Raw genomic sequence first — 23,879 nt, 5'->3', positions numbered from 1 at the left:
TGCTAATATACTGCTTTCTTTTGATATGAAGGCTGGCAGCTCTATCTACAAAAATTACTAAGAGGAAATATATAGAAAAACCCTTGAAAAGAAAAGAAAACAGCTGTTAATCAATTAAATATTCTTTAGCAGAGAAAATTAGCCAGTAAACTTTATTAACTTACAAAGCTTAAAATGCATATGAAAAATTAGATCAAGTAAAATATTTAGTGCTGATTGCCTTTTAAACGTATGCAAATCTACGAGATATATAAAATTTCAAAGCAAAAATTCATAAATTAAGAACGCAATTTGCGATCTCTCGAACAAAGTTCAAACAGAGTAATAAAAGTAAAGAGTGGTAAATGGTATAATGACTGACAGTGGTATAAGCAACTTCCGCAGCCCCATAATAAATGAAGCAAACCTGTTGCCCCCATCCTGGTTGGGAGGTGGCGTCAACGGCGGAATGCACTCATTTTTAAGGACTCCAGCTGGTAATGTGAGAGCAGTACCTCCGCCCTTACCTTTAGCACCTACTTTACAACATAACTATGGCAGCGGTTATGGATTTGGACATAATAACAATTGGTGTAATGGTGCATTTACAAATGGAGGTTTTGGAGGCTATGGATACGGCAATAACTTCGGAAGTTATGGATTTGGTTATAACCGTTTTGGTAATACGAATCCTTTAGACCCGGAGGCGCGCTTTATACAATTAGCTGAAGCTACTTCACGCCCAGCTTTTCAAAGTATAGAATCACTAGTAATGGCTGTAGGCAACATAGCTTCTATGTTGGACTCAACATTTTTTGCCATAACCAGTTCGTTTAGAGCGATTCTAGGAGTTGCAGCAAATTTTGGGCGTCTGCGCGGAGTTTTCTCCCAATTTTGGCATACATTTGCTATATTTCGTACTTTAAATTGGATATATCGAAAGTAAACGAAATATTTTGACTAACAAAAAACGCATATATCGAAAGCTCTACATTTCAGGCTTTTATATTGGTTGCGCATTTCTAATTTGGAATCTTCGTCGGAGTCATTTAGAAAAGCTTATACTGAAGCCATAAATGAAACTTCCTCTCAACAAGGCGCTCCAAAACTACCTAGAAAAAGTCAATCACCCTGGCCTGTCTTAGCATTCATTAGTTTTATTTTTACCGCTCCTTATTTAATTATGAAAATGCTAGGCACTATTTCCAATACGGCACATGAAGAAGGTATAGAAATTAATTTTGTAATCCCACGTCCTCATATAAGGTTACCTAATTTCAGCATGTCAGCCCACCAAATGGATACGACCTGTAGAAACTTCTGCTCTATACGATTTTCAATCAAGAAATTCTAACGAGCTAACTATACACGCAGGCCAGCGCATGACTATAGCACCTAAAGAGATACAAAACACCCTGGGTCTTTTAAACACAGGTTGGGCTTTAGCAACCACAGATGGTCAAAATGTAGGTATAATTCCTATTAATTATGTAAAAAGTCCGCAACAACAGAAGCAAGAACAAGAACAGCAATTTTTAAAACCTATAGCAACAGATGCAAATTTGTTGTTAACGGAAACTAGTGACCCATCAATAAGCTGCAAGCCAGAAACGAATCTTAATAACGGCTCGCAATCTGTGGATGCATCAGTTTTACCAAATTCCGTCAAGGAAAATATTTAAAGAAACTATTGGGTAGGAATCACGTGAAAATGGTATTAATAAATTTGTTTATACCTATCACCTAAATGCGAAAAAAATCAAAAAGTTTGCAACACCCAGATGTAATCTTTAGAGGCCCTGTATGCATATACATATATGTTCTTATCTATATCTTATATATTTCTTGCATATATATATATATATATATGTTCTTATCTATATCTTATATCTTTCTTTTTACTTAATGTCTGTGGTAAGCAATCTCCTTCTCACAGAAATTAAACTATCGGCTTCAAATTCCGCAAAAACATTGCAAGTTCTTGCATGCAAGTTTGTGTGGAAAATGAAAAAAATCAGTCAAAGAATACGGTCGCACTACGATATTGGTGTGTCGATGTGTAGGTTTTTCGGTGTAAGTTTTTTTGGTGTAGGTTTTTTTTTAGTAATCTCTAATAGATGTTGTGCCAAATGTTATCCTTTTATTTTATTGATGAGTGCTACGAAATGTTTTTGATAAATATGGTGGAGGGAAAAATTTGATAATTCAAATCTTTGTGAGATGAAAAGAACTTTTCTAGAAACTTGTGTACCATCCAACAAGAAACAGAAGAAAAAAGAAGTGCCAAAAAAACTCACACCAAAGAAACCTATACACCAACCCACCAATGTCGTAGTGCGGCCGTGTTCTTTGACCGTTTTTTTCCATTTTCCACACCAACCTGCTTGCAAGAACAATAATTGATATATTTGCGAATTCATGCTTTGCTTTATCCAAAAAAAAAAAAAAACGACGAGTCTAAGAAAGCAATGAATGCATGCAACGATAAAGTATGCAGGTATATTCTGTGGGTGCTCCTGCAGCTCCGTTACAAAAATGGAAATAATAGGCCTAGACAAAGTTCTGACATTTTTTGACATAAACAATAACAAATGCTGTAAATTATTCTGTACATTCCTTACATAAAGATATATTATGCATCCAAAAATACGTTAATTCTACAACATAAGGCGTTTTCTCCTACCAGTATAATCAATTAAAATTTAAATAAAACAACTTGCGAGAGCATAATTCGGCAATGGTACACGATAGATAACGATGATGGGTATAAAAAGATTCGGTCGCGGCCGAATATAATTTGTTTACATATGTTTTATATTTTGTAGTTGAAATCTTTTTTTAAACTTTCGCTTGCTTACAATTTCTTTTAAAAGTGCATAAGCTAAAGTTGTGCAATTTACATTCAATGAAAGATTAGATTTCTATATATCAACAAATACATTTGATGCTTTCTGGATAATAAAAATAATAAGCGAAATTAATACTAGAACTGCTGTCGTTTTAATTCTTTCTAAGTTTCGGACTGCAAAAAAATTATTTAATGTACCAAAGCTATTTGACGTTTTTTTTTTTATATGAAAAGGCCTTTAAATAACTATAATCAATCTTTTTCTCGTTTCCGACTATATACATATATAAATATATATATATAAATTACAGGAAAGCAAAAAGCGCTTGGTTTGTAATCGTTTAATACAACTTACAAGTAATATTTGCCCCTACAAATAGGGAGAATGAAAGAGCATTCAGTCAAATAGATGTTAATTAAAAGTTCCTGAAATTCCCCCTATAATTTTAAACGATATATAATCTTATCATTTTGTTGTCTCTGACATGTTGAATTTCAAAGTGTTCGTTTCCATTTGTTTCTATTGCTGCTCGGTTTGTGTCTAAAATCCTTCTCTTACACATTAAAAAAGAAATTCCACACAATGGTTCTCTCCATAAATTAAGTTCCATCCAATGGTTCTCTCCATAAACAAATAAACAAATGTTAGAAACAAAACATAAATCGAAATGATTAGAAAATTTTTTTGATGTTGTTTTCTGTAAGCAATTAAAGTGTACCATTTTTCATTTTTACTTCTTCTTTTTCGTTTCTTTCTCTTCTGATTTGGGTGCGTTCTTTAACGCCGCTTTGAAACAAAATGAATGCAAGCATGCGATATGTCGCAAAAGACTTAGGTCCTACTTGAAAGTAATATCAAACGAGTGCATGGAATGAAATTACCAGTCAAAATAGCTTTGTTGTGTGATTTTGTGAGAAAAACCACCAAGGAAATTGGTGATGATAGTAATTAGATTTCCTTCAGTAAAGTGAAAAATTGTGCGCACGTAATTGTAATATTAATAATCATTTCTGATAATATTTTTGTATTTTAATATTATGGTTGGAAGAATAAATAAGAAATAATGCAATGATAATCGATTCCTTTTAACCATTCATAAAAAATGCAATAATTTCACATAATTCAAAATTGCATACTCTCACATAATTCAAAATTTTTGGCGCTACAAATTTTTTTATTAGTTCTTTATCGTTAGTTAATGCATTTCATAATTATGTTAAGTTTGAAAGTAATAATTAAATAAATTAATATTAATAATTAAAAAAAATATGTATATTCATCCATTAATAGTTGATTTGTTTATTTATTAGATAGCCGACTGTTATTTTTCGCATTTTGACGTCCACAACTGAATGTAAACAAATCTCTTTTCTCTTTTTTTCTCTCTTTTTTTCTCTCTCTTTTCTATTTTTTCTTACGCGATTGGGACAAAAACGTTTATCAACGGAATTTAACTTTCAGACACATAATTATCCCCAGGATATATAACAAGGTGTTACAAGAAGAATCTGTTCAATAAAATGTGTACTGCAGACAAAGAACAGTGGAAAGAGCTTACAGAGATATAAAGAATCTATTGCATTACGAAGGTTTCTAACGCCGTACAACTTTCTGTATTGCATTTTTGGACTTGTTAAATATAAATAGTGGAAAGGATAGTGTGGCTAATATAGTAATAATAATATTAAATACCCAAAACCTAGATATATTTAAAAAGGATGTAATGGAGATGAATTTCAAGAATGCCGAATTTAATCAATATATTTCAGTAACTGGTGGCAATTTAGATGATGGTTCTCAATCCAAGCCGAATGCTAATAAAAAAGATCACCATTTTCCTTATTTGGTATTTAAAAATATGCCTAAAGGAACGACAAAGCAGACTTTATGGAGCATTTGTTCAAAAAATGGTCTCGTAAAAGCTGTCAGACATGATAATAAAAGTGGCTGCTATTTTGTAGATTTCGCGACAGTAGTGTAAGTACTTTTTTATCAATTAATTTGATTTTGAATTAAAATTAAAAAAAGCATATGAAAAATACGCTAAGCTCTTATTACTAAATTCAGAGATGCGGAAACGGTTTGTCAAAGTCTGGAAAACAATACGTTGGGTTTCCAGGTGATCGTCGGTAAGAAGAAAAAGACTGCCAGTGCTCCAATACCTCCAGACCTAGCCACTCAAAGTACTCAACAAGAGAATCGTACTTGCCTTTCTTCAGAAAAATTGTCTCCCCATCTTTATGCTGGTGCACAACAAGCTTTAGACCGCAATTTTCAAAATGGATTCATTTTTAATGATGATATACATACTTTTGATCTTAAGAATAAGGGTAATACAAACGCATGCATTGATTCTGAAGGAGGACACATAACGTAAGAACTCTTTGATTTCCTTCTATTAATTTTTTTATTTAATATTAGCCTTTCTCTTTCGAAAATTGTTTAAATGATTCAACTACAAACTTTGAATGTTGCAAGGAGACGTGTGGCAGTTAGCTTGAAAGTGTATTAGCCCTTCGTGATTTTTTAACGTAAATTATTTAGTGATTATATAAGATTCGAGTTAGGATACTAAGTTCTAACAAGACGATTTGGCGATGTCGGTCTGTTAAAGAAGTATTGGCAAACACATGAACACATGAAGGTTGGAAAGGAATCCTAATTCTTGATGGCCGTAATTGATGTGTTCTGCAAACATTAATACCACATTTTTTTAAAACATTTTACATCAAACCAAAATTATCCCGATCAGCCAACTGACAAGCGGAATATATTTTTATATTTTTTTATGCGCTGTATTAATATAATACTGTGTTCCTACAGCGTGCCCGATAAAGTGAAAAATTCTGATGAGGGTGGGACGCACACTAACGAAGAATTTACTCGAAAGAAAATAGGGTTCAAAAATATCGAATGTACTTTGTGCAGACATGAGTGTCGTTTAGTTTGCAGGCGCTGTCGCGGTTATGACAATATATTGGGTTACTACTGTAGCGTAGAATGCCAAAAAAGAGATTGGGAAAAGCATCGCTATATTTGCGGAAATCCTAGGTGAGTAAGTTATGTACACAATTACCGCGAAACTGGTCTATAATTAAGAACATTGTTATTTCGTAATTTTTGTAATCTAAAGGAGACCATTGCATGTTGATATTATTAGTCATGCTTCATTGAACAGAAACGTTGAAAAACAGGAGAAATCTGACTACTCTGAGCTAATTAAGCAAATGCCACGAAGTGGAATTATCGTAACTATAACAGCAATTATGAAAAGTAACGTGGTTTTCATACGTTCCAAAGACTACGATGATAATGAAAATTTTTGCAAAACGGTCAATGGCTTGCAAAAGCTGGGCGAAACTCTAAAGACGGCCATTGGGAAACCGCGGTGCGGTCAAGTTTTCCTTAGTAAATTTCGTGATCAATTCTACCGCGTTATGATATTAAATCATACTGAGAATGAAGAAGTTCACGTCGTCTACATTGATTATGGAAATGTGGACACACTGAATTTGAAAGATTTATATGAAGCACCTGACGAGTACACACGAATACCTCGTTATGCTTTACCAGTTATATTAAAGGATGTACCGAACTGTTACATGACCGAGGAAATAACCAAAATCATGTATTCGTATCTGAATAAAAACGTTTATCTTAAATATGAACAGAGAGATCTTACTGAAAATGGTGTTTATATGGTTGAGCTAATTGACGAGAGCATGCAGCAAAATTTTAATGCAGCGATTAAAAACTGGGCGATACCCCGAGAACCGTTTAACTCTAGCGAAATTTGCTTTAAAGATGTAAGTTTTCAAGGACCTTTTTATAATAATAATAATGAGATATATATTCATATACTTGTATTAATATTCGCTAACTTTAGTATTTGAAGCATGTAATGCTACCGAGTGGTGATAATATTGAATTGGTGGTAATGGATAACTCATCAATGCATACCGGTGTTATTTCTTGTACTACAAAGCCTTACGCTGTGAAAATACAAAAATTTAAGAGAGATATACAAAAATATGCTCAAAACGTATCCACTACACGTTATGCACCGCAACTTGACGAATTGTGCATAGCAAAGTATAACGTGGATGGCGAATGGTATCGTGGTTGTTGGTTAGGACTTTATGGTACGGGTGAGGCTTATATAATGTTTATTGATTACAATAGAATTGAACGCGTCGAAGTTGACAACATACGGCCGTATCCGCTACAATTCACTTATCCTATCTATACATCTGATTGCGAAATTAGAGGCAAGCGAATACCTTATAAATTTTATTGGGGTTTTACATAATTTTACTTTGCAATAGGTCTGCCTGAAAGATGCAGCGAGATGTTGGTCGAAAAATTGAAGGAACTTATACCCAATGGAACTATACTAAAATGTGACGATGTAAAATCATACGAGGCAGATAAATTTCACATAATTTCTTTACCTTATATCATAAAAGAGCTGAAATCATTGAATTTATTGTAAACCCAACGTGACATGAAAGGACAAAAGTCCTTGTGGATGAGGAGAAACTGTAAAGAAAACTTACATTTAAACTGTGATTTTTCATATTTAAATTTCACCTTATTTTAATTGAAAAGATTATCTGCTTAATCTTTTTTTTTTACTTTTAAACATCTAAGACGTATTGGCACTAGTCCAAAGAAATAAATACTACATTGTGTAAAAGCAACGGAAGCCTTTTTTTGAATTCAAAAACGTCCCGATATCTTTTTTCATTTAAATTAGTTTTGCTATTTTCTCGCATTTTGTTTAATTAATGACATTTGGATGTATTTTTCTTATCCTTGGTTTCTTGTATCTTTTTGCTTTCTTATGCTTTTTTCTTATTTAATGATTTTCTTATTATACTGTTATATATATATATATATATACTTTTATACTATTTTATATGAAATTGTATAAATTACAGGTAGTTTGAATAAATTTGAAACCCTTTATTTAATTGTATGAAAAAACAGTAAATTGTTTACATATAATTTTTGCTTAAATAAAATTGGAATAGCAAGATTTTGCTTGTATAATAAAAAAACGAGTATATAATCTCTTTTTTTGGGAAAAATACAAACAGCAGTGCGCAAATAGCCAACAAAACAGGCTTTGAAGCGACCTTTAAAATACATCAAGATAATGTTAGCAAGGTGAATAAAGATCCGGGAAGTTCGCTTGTTTCTGCAGGTTTTCAAACAGCGAGTGGTAAGAAAGTGCTCATATTCGAGACAGGAAAAAAACGTGTGGTAAGCCTGCTAAATGAATTTAATCAAAGTGAAGATGGTGACATTCAGAATAATTTCCTTTCTGTAAAAAAAGCATGCTGATTGAAAAAAAGCATCTTTAACAAGCAGGAAAGAAGAAAGAATGTACGACTATCCCAGTTGTAGCAGCAAATTGTCAGCAGCTGATCCAATGCTGTGTCGTAAAAGGCTTTTATCATTGTCATTAAACCCAAAATTTAATTATAGGCCACCCCAACTTTGTGAGACACCCAATAGAAACACACGACAAACCGAGACTACAACACCAGAATTAGGGGAGTTTATTAATAATGCTGTTGAAACAAGCATACCAGGTGTCAATAGGAAATTGCCAGTTCAGGAAATGGAAAAAGATAACGACGCAATATTAATGGCAAACCGACCAAAGAGGTGGCGGCTCTTAGAGGGTAGCGTAATTTTTTAAAGCTGAATTCGTTTATTTGATTATTGATGGAGTTAAAAAAGTGAAAATTCATCTGCAGCAATGTCAAGAACGAGCAAATCTGATATATTTGCAAATTAATGAGTAGACAAAGAACAAAAATGGCCCGCAAGGGATGAATGATTCTGTTGTGTAAAAAATAAAATTCTCTTTGCACTTGCCAGTAACTAAGGCTCAATAAAATGATTTGAAATTCCGTACAATGTAATAAAAAAAAAAAAGTTAAAATAATGTAATATGAGATATAACCTTTGGCAAATACATTTTAAATTTGGTAGTTGTTTTTACTCCTTCTTCTATATTACTTGTCAACCACCACATAGGCTCCTAAAAAATTGAACAATTTTTTTGTCAACAGCCATTGTACCACCTCGCTTAATTCCGCTTAGATGAATTAATATGTAATGGAGTATTTGAAGTGATATCGATTAATAATCTTGGTCACTCGCAAACAAATTATCATCTTTCATCAGTGATGCGTTATTTGGTTTTTCGGATTAAAAACTCCCAAGTGGTAACCACAAGGAGAAGCCAAACCGCGTTACCATATTATTGGGGAAATCCGCGTGAAAAAAAATATGGCGTGAGAAGTAAAAATAAAGAAATCAATTCGATTGGAAGCAACAAAAATATGAAAAACAAATGAATGCAAAAGCAAGTTAAATTTCGATTGGAAAGGAGGACAGAGGCGGACTTCACTGACGCAGTTACATGAAGCAAAAGAGATGTTTAAGCTCTTATATTTCACAAAGATTTTTCAAACAGAAAATAATTCCTGTCTTCCTTCACATGTTCCTTCAATCCACATGTTCCTATTTTATAAATAGAAGAAAAATACGAAATATAATAGGAGGGAACTCAGGAAGAATACGTAAAGCAACATTCACCTATTTTTCTGTGCGCCTGTGTATGTGGGATTATACCTCCAGTGGTACTTGTAGAGTCAGCTGACAATCATAAATTTCTATTAGACATGTAAGTAGTTCTGAATAATTTCATGGCCATTGTGTATGCATAAAGTCAAATTTTTGTCCACATATAGGATGTTAACCATTTTCTGCATACGTGGTTGTGCAGTGTACGACGCGCATCTCAGGTAAATGAATTAATTTTGGCTTTTGTCTGGTGTCCACACGATTAGTTTTGGAGAGTGTACGTGAATACCGTCACGCACTTCCCGAGAAATTATGTCTTCTGTTAATACGTGAGATTTCTTCAACATAATTCTGCAGCCAAAGGGATATCTTAGAAATATCTAGAAAAGCATCTTAAGATGTGATAACAAAAGTCCAAAACTTCAAAACGCCTTTGTGATGCACATACACCTATTAAAACTTTCCAGTTTCCTGCGAGGTATTTATTTATTTGAAAAAAAATTAAATTGAGCATATTGCACGCCCGACAAGTTCAAAAACGATACGTCTTTGGCAAAGTAAAACAATAAACTAAGAGTATAGAGAAATAGAGTATATTTTCTCCGTTTACTATGTACGTAGTGAACGTGGTGTGTATTATGTCGATTTTCTCATTTCTAAGTGTTTGCATTTGTGTATGTGCATAAGTGTGTATACGCATGTGAATATTCTGATAAATAAATAAAATGTCCGGTGGATTTCAGACTCGCTCATTTAATTACTCTCAGATACTTGTGAGTTGAGGTGGATTTCAGACTCGCTCTTGTAATTACTCTCAGATGCTTGTGAATTGAGGTGGATTTCAGACTCGCTCATTAATTACTCTCGGATACTTGCGAATTAAGATGAATTTCAGGCCCGCTCATGTAACTACTCTCTGTCTGATGTCGATGGATGCGTTCTTCGCTATGTAAATGCTGTATTCAGGCATGATATTTTTGAAAAGTCGCCCTGTATGCCGTCGGAAATTGGCGACGTACATGATCGAATTAACGAGATTCTTTCTGCCTCTGCCCACTGAGAAGCAGTCAGCAATGGAGAGCGTGAACACACAGACTATGTCAGTCGTTGTCTGCCATACATACAGGAAAGGATAGTTTGGATTTGGTTAATTGACATCGTATGAAAGATCCAGAGAAAGAGTAGCTACGGTCGCGTAAAATAATGCTATAGGCTTTTTAGTCTACATTCCAAGTCCGCGGGTCAGGGGCCCAAACGCCAAACATTATACGTATAGAAGGGCTTTCTTTTAAGGGAATTTTGTAATTGTTATAGTGAGTTGTGACTGAAGGGTAGGTCCCTTTGGGGAGTATCGTGATGGCTGTGGCTTTCAAAAGATCGTCAGAAGCGAATAATTAGAGGCGATGGCAGGCCCTAAAATTCCCGAGAGTGGATTTGTTGGTCACACACTTTAAAACGATCTGATACTTCAGGAACAGCCACGTGACAAATACGCGCTTTAACCCACTCCCACATCTGCTATCGAAGCGAAGGGCATGACCAAGGGAACAATCTTGAAAAAATTAATGGAGAAAGAAAACACCGTTTACTTTGGGTCTAATCTGGTAGTAAAAAAAGACGCACGAATTGCAAACAGATATTGGGAAATGTTGCTCTTCAGGGGTCACTATCGCTAATGATACACCACTACATTTATATTAGTTTGGGGAAAAAGAAATCCATTATTTTTTCGGTAGATGGCTGCACTGATAGATTTCTCGTAAAGTATCGATCAAACAATTTCATGTTCATGCTCGTTGGAAAGGTGACATTTCGCAGTAAAAAAAATTCTTTTGCTGTTTTTTGTTTGGTGCATTCAGTTGTGAGTTACAGCGTGTTAAAAATGGAAGTGAACAAAGAGAAAATTCGGTACATTTTACAGTTTTTCTTTGACAAAGGCGAAAATGCAAGCCAGGCGGCTAAAATTGTGAATGGTGTTTATGGTTCCGATACTGTAACGGCCAATTATGTGCAATTTTGGTTTCGTAGATTCCGTTCAGGAATTTTTGATGTTAAAGATGCACCTCGCACAGGTAGGCCGGTCGTCGAAAATGTCGATAAAATCGGAGAAATGATCAAAGTTGACCGGCATGTTAGCAGTCGTCACATCGCCCAGGAGCTAAAAATCGACCATAAAACAGTTTTAAACCATTTACACAAAGCTGGATTCAAAAAGAAGCTCGATGTTTGGGTGCCACACCAATTAACAGAAAAAAACATGATGGATCGAATTTCCATCTGCGAAGCCTTGGCCAAACGTAATGAGATAAACCCATTTCTTAAACGGATGGTGACTGGAGATGAGAAATGGATCACATACGATAATCCTGTGCGAAAACGATCGTGGTCAAAGAGCGGTGAAGCACCTCAAACGGCCAGGAAGGTTTTGCTATGCATTTGGTGGGACTGGAAGGGGATTATTTATTATGAGTTGCTTCCATATGGCCAAACGCTAAATTCTGATCTCTACTGCCAACAACTGGACCGTTTGAAGATAGCGATTGACCAGAAACGGCCAGAATTGGCCAACAGGAGAGGTGTCGTTGTCCACCATGACAACGCTAGCCCACACATCTACAGTGACTCGCCAGAAACTTCGGGAGATTGGTTGGGAAGTTTTAATGCATCCGCCATACAGTCCGGACTTGGCACCAAGCGATTATCATCTTTTTCTTGCATTGCAAAATTTCTTTAATGATAAAAAATTGGAATCTAGGGAGGATTGTGAAAATCGACTACTAGAGTTTTTTGCAAATAGAGGCCAGGACTTCTATGAGAGAGGCATTTTGAAGTTACTTCTAAAATGGCAAGAAATCATAGAACAAAACGGTGCATATTTGACCCAAATCGGACAATCCGAAGCATGTTAAATAAAGTCCTGAAGTTCATATAAAAATAATGGATTTCTTTTTCCCCAAACTAATATATGTCCAGCTGCGGACATAAACCACACATAGAGCAAAAGGAAATACGCTTACTTAACCTCTTTTCAATACACAAAAACAACTATGTGAAATATATCTGTGAATTCATTGTCAGCAGATATTTAAAGCGAAAAATTTTGATTATGAAGACAATAGTTTAGATGCTTTTCAATACTTTTCGAGATTTCCGGATAGAAAATGTTTTTATGATGTGCATAGAAACGTGTTTCAGCAAATAGTTGTTGAAGATGCTGCATTTTTGCAGGACGAAGTATTAGAGTTTTCAAAGTGTTTTGGAGAGATGATTGGACTTCTCTGCTCTTATTACAGCATTTCTATAATCCACACATATATATGGTATGTATGTAAGCTGTATGAGAACTGTGTAGTTGACTACACAGTAGTCCACAGTAGTCCATAAAGTCTACATACAGTACGAATAATTAAGCTTTTCTCTCTTTAAAAACCGCATATATGGGTTGACGGTCAAAAAATACTTTTCTTAAGAAACAAAAACCTGTATTTTGTTTGAGTTAATATAAAGTCATAAACGTACATTATGCTTCCAAATTAATGATTTTTGGAAAGTGTTTTTACTGATGAGTTTATTTTTAATGTATTCGGATACGATAGTAAACAAGGAGTAGGGAGGAAAGGGTGGTGCGTCTGCCATGGTTTGGGATAATCTGTAAATTTCGGTACACTAGAAAGAGAGCAGATTCTCCTTGGGGTTGTATGGCTATGACTGTGCAAATTCCGTGTTTTTAAGTGAATATGCGCTATGGCGTATATACAAGTGTGTTTGTATGCAAAAAACCAAATAATATATTTGTATGTGGCATATATAAGTTTTTTCCTTTTTATCGTTCATTTTGAAGAATTGAAGAATTCCTAATTTCGTATTTGCCACATATTGGATTAAGTTTCAATGATTAATTTCATATCAAGAAATATGGGGCAATTCTTTATTATTAAAAAAATGTTTGTTATGTTCATCTATATCTAATTTACTTATTTTATTTATATATTTCTTAAGTTTTATTTACTTATACATATAGATTTCACATATTTTATTCAATATTTTTATATCAGACATGAGTTATCCTACACGCCGCCAATTATTAGTCATTTATCAGAACGTGCGAGGCTATGTCAAATAATGTTCGATGAAATCTACGTCCGCAAAGACCTAACTAAGGATTGACCAAATGATTTGGTTGATGGGATGATAGATCTTGAGAAGTGATCTAACAGGTTTATTTAAGATCAGTCTGAGTTTTTTATTACTTGGCGACGGTATTTGTCCAAACTAGAAAACTAGTTATGCTGTATATGTCGGAGGATGTTTTATTTGTATATGCATGTTCGCAATTGCGGATTTAAGCATTTTGGTGAGAATGTGGAACTGAAACATGGCAATCACTATCTATCTCTAAGCAGGTGAATTCCACCACACTACAAAATCAGAAAGAAAGAAAGAAAAAACATTTTTTGACAATTCAGAAAATTTTCTGCTCGGATTTTTTTTCGTCTTTTTGTAAATTGAAAATTTCATTTTCAGTTCCAAAAAAAAAGAAAAATCATAGTTTATAAAGACACGAGGCAGAAGTGCGAAAATTATTTTGTAAAGAGTTATATATATATAAAGTGCCAAAAAATTGGGATCTTTTCTTTCAAAATCGATATCTCATTTACACATACTTTGTTATATGAATGCCAGCTTGCTTTTGCATATGAATGAGTGAATGTGCGTTTAAATGTCTTCCAAAAACGAATTGAAGAAATTATCGGAAGAGTCGCTTTTACAGCCGCCGGAAAAGGTCTTTGACATTATATGCAAACTAGGCGAGGGTAGTTATGGGTCTGTCTACAAAGCTTTGCACAAAGAAAGCAGTTCTATAGTAGCCATTAAGTTGGTGCCGGTCGAATCTGATTTGCATGATATAATAAAAGAAATATCGATAATGCAGCAATGCGATTCGCCGTATGTGGTGCGTTATTATGGTTCATATTTCAAACAATACGATCTATGGATATGTATGGAGTATTGCGGGGCGGGCAGTGTGTCGGATATAATGCGTTTAAGAAAAAAGACTTTGACAGAAGACGAAATAGCTACTATATTATCAGACACACTGAAGGGACTTGTTTATTTACATTTGAGGCGTAAAATACATCGAGACATTAAGGCTGGTAACATTTTGTTAAACACGGAGGGCTATGCAAAATTAGCTGATTTTGGAGTGGCTGGTCAATTGACGGACACAATGGCTAAGCGAAACACTGTAATTGGCACACCTTTCTGGATGGCGCCAGAGGTTATCGAGGAAATTGGATACGATTGTGTAGCCGATATATGGTCTCTAGGGATAACAGCTTTGGAAATGGCAGAAGGTAAACCACCCTACGGCGATATTCATCCGATGCGAGCCATTTTTATGATACCCCAAAAGCCGCCACCATCTTTTCGGGAACCTGACCGCTGGAGTACGGAGTTTATAGATTTTGTAAGTCTATGCTTAGTTAAAAATCCCGAGGAAAGAGCCACCGCCTCTGATCTGCTGGAACACGAGTTCATACGCAATGCTAAACATCGCAGTATTTTGAAAGCAATGATTGAAGAAACTTGTGCCATACGTGAGCAACAACGAGCTCATCGAGCTGCGGGTTTAACGGGGATCAATGTGGCGGCCGGAATGAGTCAAGCCAAGAACTTACCTACGCAGCAGGAAGATGCATTGCACGAAGAAGAACAAGAGTTTCCCGCGGAAACAGTAAAAACTTTTATCGATGATCCTGGTACTTTAGTGCCGGAGAAGTTCGGGGAATATCAGCAAACCTCAGCCGATTCCGACGCCACCATGATAGCTCATCCCGAAGATGAAGGTACAATGAAAGGTTTGCCATCTCAAGTTGTTAATACGCCACAAAGTATACAAGCTGGAAGCGGTGCAGGCGATGTGGGAGCCATCGACAGCGGTACCATGGTTGAGTTGGAATCAAATTTAGGTAAACGCAGGAAAATTTGAATTTACACTTTTAATAAATTAACTCTCTCTTTAGGAACTATGGTTATTAATTCAGATTCAGATGATTCGTCTACTGCAAAACGCAGCGATTTTAACAAACCCCGTTATCGTCCCCAATTTCTTGATCATTTTGAACGTAAAAATCCTGACATGCGTTCTGATGCTGCAGATAAGTCTACGACATCGGAGTACTCACCTGCAGCAGCCCATGTGGCTGCCTTAGCAGCAGCAGCCGTTAACACACAAGTGGCTGTCCAACAGGCTCAAATTAATAATCACAATAATCTTAATCGTCCTCAGCCACCGCAACATCCACCGTTAACAAATACCAATTCAAATGATAGCAATTGGGAGAGTAATATGGAAATGCATTTTCAGCAAATTTCTGCCATTAATCAATACGGTTTGCAACAGCATCAACAGCACATACAGCAGCAGCTGCAACAGCAGCAACAACAGGTAGCTGCCGCAGCTGCCTACTTCGGTTATAATATGAGTGATCAACATTTACTAGCTTTAAATCAACAACAACAACAGCAAACTCATCTGCGCCAACCGCCGGCTTATCCGCAACAGCAGCAGCAGCAGCAACAGCAAACGCCTCAAGCCCCACACCACCACCATCATCCCCATCACCATTTGCACTCACAGTCACATGCCTACGTTGACGGTGAATTTGAATTTTTAAAATTTCTCACCTTTGACGATTTGAATCAACGTCTGAACAACATTGACTCGGAAATGGAAAAGGAAATTGAAGAACTGAATAAGAAATACAATGCCAAACGACAACCTATTGTTGATGCGATGAACGCAAAACGCAAACGTCAACAGAATATCAATAATAACTTAATCAAAATTTAATGAGTTTGAAAGTATTGGGGAAGCTGAAGGATGTAAAAAAAAAACAAATTGTATTTACGAGTGAGACCGCTAAGAATCACGTTATTTTTGATGGAGATTTCTTTGAAAATAGTTGGTTTCGTTTTTTTTTTTTTTCTTCGTATGTGGTGATCAATTTCTCTCCACAATAAATTGTTTTTGCAGAAGCTTGTAAGAACTTAAATGAATTCCATTTTATTTTGTCCAAATTTAAATTTGAATTGTTTTTCTAAGTAACTTTTTAAAAAATCAAATCGAAAATCGAAAGCTTTACAAAAAAAAAAAAAAACTTTATCTACGTACAAGAAAAAAATTTCCTTTTCCAAACCTTACGATCATATCAGTTCTATGTTAAAATTTTTATTTTTTAGTAATAAGAAAATAGAATAAATGATAAAACTCAACACTTAGATGCCTGCCACCAAAACTCAGCTCCTTTTTAGTAACCTTGAAAACATATATTGAAGGATAAACGAAGAACAAGAATATATAGATTTTATAAAAAAAAAAAAATCCCAATAAAAATAAAGATTTAAAAAAGACTTCACATTTTGTATTTAAAATATTTTTATACCATTTGCACTACAAACGTACATACAACAATAAGAAGAAACGCGAAAGCAATCATCTATGAACTGAATTCATATGTTATTAAATTTTTTTAAATTATGTAAAAAGAAACTAAAAATCAGCAAAAATAAAAATATTTATTAGTTGAAATTATATGTAATTGACAAATAATAGCATCATCTCCCGTTTCGATATTTTTCGAAGAAATACAACAGTAGCAGGAAGTAAGAAATTCAAGAGCTGTCCTTGCCTTGCCATTAGTTATGAAAAGTTTACTTTACTACTTAGGAGAATATGGATAAACTGCGGCTGTCATGCTATAAACATAAGATCGACACAAATCCTATCTGCAACGTAGAGTAGTTCCAAAAGAGCATTACCAATTTCATCAAAACATCTTCAAAATTTTGACTTATAAGCTGAACATAAGAAACTAGACGGACGGACAAGATTAGACTGATTTGGAAAGTGACTCTAAATTGGTCATCATAATATAATGTGGGTCCTTCTGGATGTTGGATACATCCTTACATACTTAATATACCATTGCACATACAACCAAGTGGTGTAGTGCGTAGAAAGATCCCCTCTATGTGTTGTTTTACTTCCAATGAAGTTTACATCGTAAAGTAAACCCTTTCACTGCTTACGCAGTTGCTAAACCATAAATTACTAAATAGGTCAAATTGACTGCTTCCTTCATAATTTTATTTGGAGAACTTCGTACCTAGTAGTAAAATCGCAGCTTCCGACGGTTAATATTGAACATTGCTTTAAGTCCTATATATCGCGATAGGCGTCCTGTGCAACGGGGCAGCTGTCATCTCTATCGGGGTAGCCGTCCTCCGCAACGGGGTAGATGTCATCTCTGTCGGGGTACAAGTCCTCCGCAACGGGATAGATGTCACCTCTATCGGGGTAGCTCCTCGGCTCACTAGTCTCGTTCGTTCTAGTTTCAGCGTCGCAACCCATATATCATTTATGATGGGTATAGCTTTATCTAACATGCTCTCCTCAAACCCAACACAGATACTTTCCTCAGATACGATCTGTAAACAGATACTGTCCTCTATTCTGTGTTCACGTTTAGTTTGTTTCTCAATGGTCTCAACTGTCCGCTTATAACCCAGCTCTTCCGCATACCATAGGTATGCTGTATAAGACGTACGGACCGACCCCCCTTCAAGTCTTTTCAGACCATTCCTGACGGACCGAAAAGATGTGTTACTCAGTCACTGCACGGTTTAATTCCGAGCTAAGCCTACTTCCATTGTTCGTAAGTCGGCGCCGTCAAAGGACGCCACCGTATTGGGTACCCGCGGAGGAACCTACCAAGCGCTTCATGGACAGCATTTGTACTTCTTAATGAATCGCGAAAGGAAATGAACTAAGTTATTGCTACAAACTCTAATGCAAAGTTACAGTACAAACACTGAAAGTATTCAACGCTCAAATCGAGTTAAAACAATATTCAAGGATACTGATTAGATATGTTTTAAAAGCTGCCGAAGCCCATTAAAAAAACCTAATTTCATAATTAAATCCCTTTTTTTCTCACCGCGAAAGGCGTTAATTTTTTTACAACATACTTTGTATATTGTACTCTTCGCCAGTAGTATACGTACACTTACGCGCGCTTAATCGTAATAGTAAATGGAACCAATCTGCCATACCCTCACAAAGTTACAAATGATTAAATTTTATTTTTTGCACTTTTTTGGGGTTTTATGTTTATTTATCGTAAGGCAAACAAGACACCATATTTAGAACTATTTTGATCTGAGCCTTCCGTCACGCAGATGCCCTTGCAGATGCCCATATATCGCATGATACACTATCGCCATTCATCGTTCTTCAGCCGCACTGACCATATTTGAAGTGACAACTAAGCAGAAGTAGTCTTTTCAATCGTTTCTGACGTTTTGACTTTCAACTTGAATATATGCAGATATTACTCGCCTCTTTACTTTACGCTTATCTATAGTGGTTGTAGATCCCCACCGTCGGAGAAATCTCTTGAGTGGCTGGTCATAAAAAAAATGGCCCTTCAAGAATTGTAAAAGGGAAATCGTCAGTTTCGTGTGGCATCGTATGGGCCAATGGGTGAATGTGTTGACGGGCTGACTTTGGAGCTTAACCTCACTAAAAATTCTTCGAGGGAAATTTCTGAGCTTATAAAAGTAAAAGAGATACGGTGTAAATCCGATGGCATCTAAGTTGAACTTGCCTTTACACTGATCTTGCGTGTTTAGATATATAGTCAGATCCCCCAGGAAAATTTTGTATGTATTGCAAACACTTAATAAAGTTATTTTGAAATGTCAATAAAACTGTACCGGTCGTTAACTGGTTTATAATAAAATTAAATTCCCGTTACAAAAAATTTATAATAAGTTATTATTGATTTGTTATTACTTTCTGTAAAACAAAGATAAAATAAAAATATTTTTATTCTTCTTTTCAAGAACTTGAGCTTTAGTAATCGCTATTGCGTACATAGGTATAATTATTGACAACAAAATTTTTATACACCAAGTACATGTGCAAACATAAACATCAGAAAAACAGAATCGGATAACGTGACTTCCAAATTCCATACTCTCACATAATTCAAAATTCCATAGCACCTAAAGAGATACAAAACACCCTGGGTCTTTTAGGTCAAAATGTAGATTACGCTTGAAGCGCTCACGATCTAAAGTAAATCGAGCGACACCGGCAAGTAATGATACGAATCGGTAATTAGGTCGCCAAACAACTTTTCACACTTGATAATAAACAATATTCGAAACAGCTGGATAATTAGCCATTCTAATACCGTCAAAAAATAAACGGGAATTATCAAAAATGAAGATGCATCTTTCCTAATAAACGCCATTTGAAACTTATCTCTGATACATATAGGTGAAGATTCGTTGTGTATAATTTATTTATTTGTACTCATCAGGTAAATATTTCGAATGAACCAAAAATATAAGATTCGCACGAACGAAGCTCTTAATACGTACGTATGGTTGCCTGAGAAATTCTCGCAATCTATGGTTCTGCTAAAGACTGAGATGATAATTAAAAAAATTCAATTGCTGTCGTTCCAGTCAGAGCCAGTAAAGCAAAGTTGGAAGATAATTTCAAATAAAGGCTCGTGCTTTGAACTAATATTTTTCCATTGTTACTTGTCTTCCACCACCACGTTATCTGTTAAGAGTTTGTCTATTACATTAGTGTTGCAAACTATTTTAGAAATTTCGACTTAAAATCTGGACAGTTGCTGGGAGAGTTAGGTAGGAAACGGAGGTAATTCCGTTTTTTAAGTTACTTTCTTTACATCATGGCACACTTTGTATTTCATGACACTTTATCTTTATATCATTTATGATGACGACTGATGACAGATGAATTCCGCATTAACAGATTTGGTAAAGATGACTAATGTAGCATGAGGATTTAATCGCAATCGGAGATATCAGGAGGGTTTACAGAAATAAGGTCCTCTAGCGATGTATCACTAGACAGCCTGGAAATCAGATTTGACTCTCTCTGGAAAACTACTTTCAGGTCAACCCGGTTACGCGAATCAGTTTGGTTTTCATCACTTACAAGAACCATGCAAGAACCACGCGATTTACATTTCTCGGCAAGCAGAAGCCTTAATTTAGTGCCTGCACTTCTAGCACTTGAGTAGCAGTTGACTAATTTTTGATTATTACAGTATTACAGTGGAAGGTATTTTGATCATAATTCACCGGTGGTACACGGCGTCCTTAACGTGTTAAAGCAACTAATTTTGGGATATCAAAGTACTTTATCTTCAGATGTTCTGCAGCCACAAGCTTTACTTTAGTATTCGTGTCTAAATTACATAAATCGTCATATTACTCCTAAGTGCATCGAGGCCTACGCTGTCACTAATGAACACAACGAACTAAATGAAGTGGCTGTGCAGGAGGAGCATGAAATTTTGTTGATGGAGTAACATTGAGCAAAACTTTTTTATTTTTTTAGTAAATAAATTTACGCTGGACAACGAAAATGCTGACCTCTGAAGAACTACCAAGTCAAACGTGTAGCATGATCAGTCTTCCGTTTTGACATTTTAATGTACCCCAAATACTGTAATTCCGCTACAGATCGAGTAAAGCGGGCTCTAAAAGATTTAAAAAAACACTGGTGACTTTTGTCCTGAGTAAATATTTTGCAAAACTTACTGTATTTGCGTGTCTATTTCCTCTTGATCATCTTCATTAAAGTCGACAACCGAACGGAACGCTTGCAACCAGTCATATAAATTAATCAAATGACCACATTCCAAGTGTAACTTATAAGCAATGGATATATCAGGTAATGTAGGCAATAATTGTGCATTTTCTTGTAAACTACAGCAACTGCATTGTAAATAAATGTGTGGATTATTTAGCGCCATATGTAGAGACGCCCGAGGAGCACCAATAATATTACGTCTTACAGAGTTAATATCCGAGAAAATAAAGAGTTCATGCAAAGCTGGAGCACGCTCTAATAGACCTAAATGCTCGTCAATTATCTGTTCCTCAATGTAAGACAAGAGTTCTTGAACTAGTTTGGTGTATTCTGAAACAGGCTTTTCTTCCTTCGACATTTTTAATAATTCCGTTTTGAGTTCTTCTCGGGAAGTAAATTGTTTTAAATTTTTTGGAGATTTTTGTTCAGGAACAATATTGCATGCGAACATCTTGGCCTCGCTTATGCTATTAAGTAATCGTTGAACTCCGTCTAGTTTCTCTTGAATGACAGCAGCGTAATATTGAAATAATTTCATATGAATTTGTGCCGAATTTTCCAAAAAATTCCGAGTTATTGATAGTGCCTTAGTTATTTTACTAATTAGTTCTTCTCTAGATAAAAATTGCAAAAGTTGCCACGATTCCTTGAATTCGCTTTGAGAGGATAGGTTCCTACTCAAGGAAAAGGCGTATAGTTCGCGACGATATTTACCTAAAGGGCAGTTAGGTAAGTCTTCCACTAAAACGGTGAGAAATTCCAGAAAGACCCGCCTAATTATGAAATAAAGGTGACAGTCCTTTAGAAGAGCAGGTAATTGTTTCCTCAAATGCTCATCATCAGTTAGTACCGCTATGATACTCTCAGGAGGCAGGCCTTCCACATAAGCACGAAACGACAACTGCTTACGTACGCATTCCAAGTCCTCATGGTTCAGTTGCTTTACATGACTCAAAGATGCAGAATAGTTAGTGCACAGAGAATACGCATTGCCCTGAAAGTAATGTTCTAATAGGCAATACTAAATGAAAAAGAAAATTTTTTAATTTCTTAAATTTTTCAAAATAATTAAAAATACCTTAAAAGCCTGTATGAAGCCATTGATAGAGAAATCATAGTACAGAAAAATATTAGTAAGAAATTTGAAGACTTTACCGGACAAATGAAACCCGTACTCTGTTGAAAGTATAACTTTCTCTAAAATCTTAAATGAAATATTTATTTATAATGTTTAGAAATAATAAATTTTCCCTCGTTTGCCACTTACTTCGTTCAGAATAACGGGTGCTGTTTGCGTTTCAAAGACTCGCAATTTCATCTTGCTTGTCACATGATAGGGAAGGGTACCGTGTATAGCATTAATTGAAGTTGCTATGCCCAATACCAAGAATATGGATAACTCAACGCAATGAGAGCTTAATATTAAAATTAAATCTTGTAAGACGGCTGGGGGAAAACATTCGAAATCAGGCAGTATAACTAGAAGCGTATGATTTTCAAATGCCTTTATGTGGTTTTTCTTGACTTCATCTACGTTCGACTCTTCCAAATCATTAGTGTCATTAGAGCTTGACCAATTAGCATGATACCACTTCTTCAACTGTCGGATAGTGCACTGAGATCGTCTTAAGCGTTTGCCATTTGAATTTTCCTGTTTATTGTGTTCAGATTCCAGAAAATTGTAAACCATAGACTCTATGGCCGTTTTAATGGACGAGCAGTCACGCGATTGCAGAACACAAACATCAACAGAAATTTTTTTTTTTAAACGTTTAGACAAAGTATTAAATTGTTGCAAATGGTCCGATTGATTAATGCCCGTTAACAAGGCTGCCGTAGGCAAGATCTCGTTAGTATACTTTCTCCTCTTTCCTTGAGTTTCCTTAATCACATAATTAAGTAAATCTTCTAAAATGCGCACATTACTCGTCGCTTGCATTTGTAGTATATTTGACTGTAATTTTTGCCAAGTGTCTGAATAAACTCTATAAAACGGTTGTTTGGCTAATTCTTTACTGTAAAAATTGGAACTTTTGCCAGACGTTTTATGGTTTCTGGACCTGTGTTTCGCGTCAGCTTTGGTGGCACCATTTTTAAACACAAAACAACCCTAAAAATGAATTTTAATAATTACAATGAGATTTTCCTTAAGAAGTACTCTTACTTTTGATATAGAAATAGTGGGATCCATGAATTTTCAGTTCGTGTTAATTTTTTTTCCAATGTTTCACAAAAACTTTGACAACTTTTCTAATTATTATTGTTATTAGCTGTATCAAGAAGATAAAGTATAAAAACTGTTGCAGAATTTTCGAAATTAATTTTGGCGCTCTTTTAAGTGCCTGAAATATTATTATAGAATAATATAAAAATTTTCGCATGAACAAATCAATGTTCATAAGTCCACCAAAACGCTATCTGACACACAACTCACCGCTTTTGTTATGTTCCTATTTGATAAAAGTCTATTTACTCCCCTTCTTCTTGAATTCCGCGAATCATAAGCAAAGACTTCACTACACTGAGAAGAAATGTGTAATATGGCTATGAGATTTTTCTCCGAAATTTAACAAAATTACCGCTTAACTTGATTGCAGATATATGAAGACATTCTTTATTGTATTCTCCCTCTTCTCAAAATCTCATCAAATCAACAACAGATGTTTGCTAAGATGGGTAAAGAAAGTTCAAATTCAAAATGATCTTCTTCTTTTTCTGTTATTCAGCAATTTAATATCCAAAATTCGCTG

At 35.2% G+C, this 23,879-nt stretch overlaps 4 protein-coding genes across 6 annotated transcripts; 3 read left to right on the top strand and 1 right to left on the bottom strand.

Moving 5' to 3' along the window:
- The first annotated feature begins 110 nt into the window (after positions 1 to 110).
- On the top strand, positions 111 to 1,762 carry LOC119635755 (probable peroxisomal membrane protein PEX13). Its single transcript, XM_038030753.1, has 3 exons — positions 111 to 921; positions 979 to 1,205; positions 1,261 to 1,762. Exons 1-3 carry the CDS (start codon positions 353 to 355, stop codon positions 1,659 to 1,661), a joined length of 1,197 nt encoding a protein of 398 aa, XP_037886681.1. The 5' UTR covers positions 111 to 352; the 3' UTR covers positions 1,662 to 1,762.
- Positions 1,763 to 4,211: 2,449 nt separating this feature from the next.
- LOC119636047 (protein vreteno-like) lies at positions 4,212 to 7,528 on the top strand. 2 transcript variants are annotated; one of them, XM_038031128.1, is made up of 7 exons: positions 4,212 to 4,500; positions 4,570 to 4,805; positions 4,896 to 5,201; positions 5,652 to 5,879; positions 5,962 to 6,634; positions 6,715 to 7,096; positions 7,154 to 7,528. In XM_038031128.1, exons 2-7 carry the CDS (start codon positions 4,687 to 4,689, stop codon positions 7,318 to 7,320), a joined length of 1,875 nt encoding a protein of 624 aa, XP_037887056.1. In that variant the 5' UTR covers positions 4,212 to 4,500; positions 4,570 to 4,686; the 3' UTR covers positions 7,321 to 7,528. The 2 variants fall into 2 exon arrangements, with proteins under 2 accessions (XP_037887056.1, XP_037887055.1); XM_038031127.1 differs by having other exon boundaries at positions 4,212 to 4,805.
- Positions 7,529 to 13,921: 6,393 nt separating this feature from the next.
- On the top strand, positions 13,922 to 16,778 carry LOC119636003 (serine/threonine-protein kinase hippo). Its single transcript, XM_038031070.1, has 2 exons — positions 13,922 to 15,400; positions 15,455 to 16,778. Exons 1-2 carry the CDS (start codon positions 14,149 to 14,151, stop codon positions 16,282 to 16,284), a joined length of 2,082 nt encoding a protein of 693 aa, XP_037886998.1. The 5' UTR covers positions 13,922 to 14,148; the 3' UTR covers positions 16,285 to 16,778.
- A 123-nt stretch (positions 16,779 to 16,901) lies between these two features.
- On the bottom strand, positions 16,902 to 23,657 carry LOC119635963 (origin recognition complex subunit 3). Of its 2 annotated transcripts, none has more exons than XM_038031013.1 (6): positions 23,564 to 23,657; positions 23,294 to 23,399; positions 22,397 to 23,239; positions 22,208 to 22,333; positions 21,078 to 22,150; positions 16,902 to 21,016 (listed from the first exon to the last, which is right to left on the bottom strand). In XM_038031013.1, exons 2-6 carry the CDS (start codon positions 23,318 to 23,320, stop codon positions 20,920 to 20,922), a joined length of 2,166 nt encoding a protein of 721 aa, XP_037886941.1. In that variant the 5' UTR covers positions 23,321 to 23,399; positions 23,564 to 23,657; the 3' UTR covers positions 16,902 to 20,919. The 2 variants fall into 2 exon arrangements, with proteins under 2 accessions (XP_037886941.1, XP_037886940.1); XM_038031012.1 differs by having other exon boundaries at positions 23,294 to 23,471; positions 23,564 to 23,601.
- Between the last annotated feature and the right edge of the window lie 222 nt (positions 23,658 to 23,879).

The sequence above is a fragment of the Glossina fuscipes genome, unplaced genomic scaffold, assembly GCF_014805625.2.
Source record: "Glossina fuscipes isolate IAEA_lab_2018 unplaced genomic scaffold, Yale_Gfus_2 27, whole genome shotgun sequence".
Taxonomy (NCBI): domain Eukaryota; kingdom Metazoa; phylum Arthropoda; class Insecta; order Diptera; family Glossinidae; genus Glossina; species Glossina fuscipes.
The sequence above is the reverse complement of the archived record's forward strand: the minus strand, read 5'-3'. Positions and strand labels throughout refer to the sequence as shown.

Excerpts from the sequence above, each read along its gene's own strand:
- LOC119636047 (XM_038031127.1), top strand. The coding sequence starts at position 4,552 with ATGGAGATGAATTTCAAGAATGCCGAATTTAATCAATATATTTCAGTA. Across the intron at positions 4,806-4,895 it reads GTAGATTTCGCGACAGTAGT|AGATGCGGAAACGGTTTGTC; the intron begins GTAAGTACTTTT and ends TACTAAATTCAG. Across the intron at positions 5,202-5,651 it reads TCTGAAGGAGGACACATAAC|CGTGCCCGATAAAGTGAAAA; the intron begins GTAAGAACTCTT and ends GTGTTCCTACAG.
- LOC119635755 (XM_038030753.1), top strand. The coding sequence starts at position 353 with ATGACTGACAGTGGTATAAGCAACTTCCGCAGCCCCATAATAAATGAA. Across the intron at positions 922-978 it reads TTAAATTGGATATATCGAAA|GCTTTTATATTGGTTGCGCA; the intron begins GTAAACGAAATA and ends TCTACATTTCAG. Across the intron at positions 1,206-1,260 it reads CAATACGGCACATGAAGAAG|CATGTCAGCCCACCAAATGG; the intron begins GTATAGAAATTA and ends ACCTAATTTCAG.
- LOC119635963 (XM_038031013.1), bottom strand. The coding sequence starts at position 23,320 with ATGGATCCCACTATTTCTATATCAAAA. Across the intron at positions 22,334-22,396 it reads CACCCGTTATTCTGAACGAA|ATTTTAGAGAAAGTTATACT; the intron begins GTAAGTGGCAAA and ends ATTTCATTTAAG. Across the intron at positions 21,017-21,077 it reads GAAATAGACACGCAAATACA|AGCCCGCTTTACTCGATCTG; the intron begins GTAAGTTTTGCA and ends TAAATCTTTTAG.
- LOC119636003 (XM_038031070.1), top strand. The coding sequence starts at position 14,149 with ATGTCTTCCAAAAACGAATTGAAGAAATTATCGGAAGAGTCGCTTTTA. Across the intron at positions 15,401-15,454 it reads TGAGTTGGAATCAAATTTAG|GAACTATGGTTATTAATTCA; the intron begins GTAAACGCAGGA and ends CTCTCTCTTTAG.